This window comes from Haplochromis burtoni, unplaced genomic scaffold (genome assembly GCF_018398535.1).
Source record: "Haplochromis burtoni strain Fernald_Lab_line unplaced genomic scaffold, NCSU_Asbu1 Contig_253, whole genome shotgun sequence".
In the NCBI taxonomy this organism is placed as follows: Eukaryota; Metazoa; Chordata; class Actinopteri; order Cichliformes; family Cichlidae; genus Haplochromis; species Haplochromis burtoni.
Window position 1 is genome coordinate 258,477 of NW_024582614.1, and position 1,971 is coordinate 260,447.

The window sequence follows — 1,971 nt, forward strand, 5'->3', positions numbered from 1 at the left end:
CACACACACACACACACACACACACACACACACACACACACACACACACACACACACACACACACACACACACACACACACACACACACACACACACTCTCTCTCACTCAGGAAGGGGGCATGCCACTATTTAGCGATTAGTGAAACAGACTTGTGGCCAGAAGGTTGACAGTGTGAATTCCCAGTGTCCTCCCTCCTCCGAGTCACTGCAGGGTGTCCTGGAACTAAGCAGCTAACCTGCCTCACCCCTTCCACCCCCACCAACCCCCGACTGTCTGCAGTGTCCACACAAGTGTGAAGCACGACGCTGCTGAACACAACAGCGACAATTCGACTGAAAATACTAATTTGATAAATAAATGGTAAAGACGGATATAACACTGACTTGTAGCTATAAAGCATTTCCAGACATCTTATTAGGTACACCTTGTCCGTAATGGGTTGGACCACTTAATCCACTGTACTAGATTAAGATCCTGTGACTGTGGAGGCCGTTTGAGTATAGTGAACTCGTCATGTTCAAGAAACAAGTTTTAGGTGGTTTGAATTCTGTGACATGGTGTGTTATCCTGCTGACACTGGTTATAAAGGGATTGACATGGTCAGTAACAATCAGTAAGATGGGCTGTGGTGTCTACACAGTGCTCAATTGGTACTACTTCCACCATCAGCCTGAACTGTTGAGACAAGGAAGGATGGATCCATGCTTTCATGTCGTGTACCCCAAATTCTGACCCTACTGTCTGTCTCAGCAGAAATTGAGACTCAAGCCAGGCGACATCTTCTATTGTCCAGTTTTGGTGAGCCTGAGTGAACCGTAGCCTCAGTTTCCTGATCTTAGGTCACATGATCGGCACCCAGTATGGTCTTCTGTAGCCCATCAGTGTCAAGGTTCTCTGTGTTGTGCATTCAACGATCATCATACCTCGGTATGTAACAAGTGGTTATTTGTTGCCTTCCTAATGGCACGAAGCAGTCTGGCCCTTCTCCTCTGACCTCTTCTCCCAGAGAACTGCCGCTCACTGGATATGTTCTCCTTCTCTCTCATTCTCGTGAACTTGAACTTCAGCAGGTAGTTTTTTCCATACCTAACTCCATTCAGTTGCTATCACGTGATTGACTATTTGCATTAGCGACCAGATGAACAGGTGTACCTAATGAATATGTACATAGTACAGTATACCCTTGTCAGCCACTTCATTGGGTACACCTATATTTTTAACAGAGTGGAAACTTATTCTTAAAGCTTTTGTGTCAATATGTCAACAGCTAAGGAAACAAGAACTGAGAATCTCAGGGGGAGGTGGAGGCCAAAACGGTGCTGTTGGGAGTCTGAATGTCAGATTTACATTTGTCAGGTGGCGCGAGAAGACTTGCACACCTGCTGGATGCGTAAACACGCATCTGTTGCCAAATGATGTTTGAAAAATTCTGACTAAGATACAGAATTATCCCAAGAACTACCAAATATGGAGAGGATGACGCAGTGTTTTTCTAAAAACGTTGAAAGTTTCAGATGTGTCGACAATAACACGCAAGGTCTCTGTGAATGTGTTTAAGGTGGACCATCTTAACCTGCTCTCTAACGGATATACTCTTTAATAAAGCCGTGAATTAGGTGTCATCTCTATTTTCAAACATGTGCAGTGGAAGAACCCAGGAGCTGGAGGAAGAGCAGCCCACTGTTGAGCAAGAGCTCAGGAGGCTGATGGAAAAACCAGGTGAGGACGTTTAGGGATGAAACTGAGCAGAGTGCACAACAGGGGGAAAAGGAAAACCGACCGCTGATCTGAGCATGAAATGTGTGTGTGTGTGTGTGTGTGTGTGCAGAACATCTAAAAACATCCTGGGACAGGAAGAAAGAACAGGAGCTGATGAAGAAACTGGTGGCGATTGTCAACGATAGAAACGCTATCGTGGAGGGTCTGGATGAGGACAGACTCAGGTGTGTGTGTGTGTGTGTGTGTGTGT

At 45.7% G+C, this 1,971-nt stretch overlaps 1 protein-coding gene across 2 annotated transcripts in view; it reads left to right on the forward strand.

Moving 5' to 3' along the window:
• Positions 1–1,971, forward strand: part of micall2b (mical-like 2b) — a 14,738-nt gene that overhangs the window by 9,594 nt on the left and 3,173 nt on the right. For both annotated transcript variants that reach the window (XM_042227307.1, XM_042227306.1), the window contains exons 13-14: positions 1,643–1,721; positions 1,831–1,945. In XM_042227307.1, the coding sequence (XP_042083241.1) occupies positions 1,643–1,721; positions 1,831–1,945 (194 nt within the window). The remainder of the gene's footprint in view (positions 1–1,642; positions 1,722–1,830; positions 1,946–1,971) is intronic.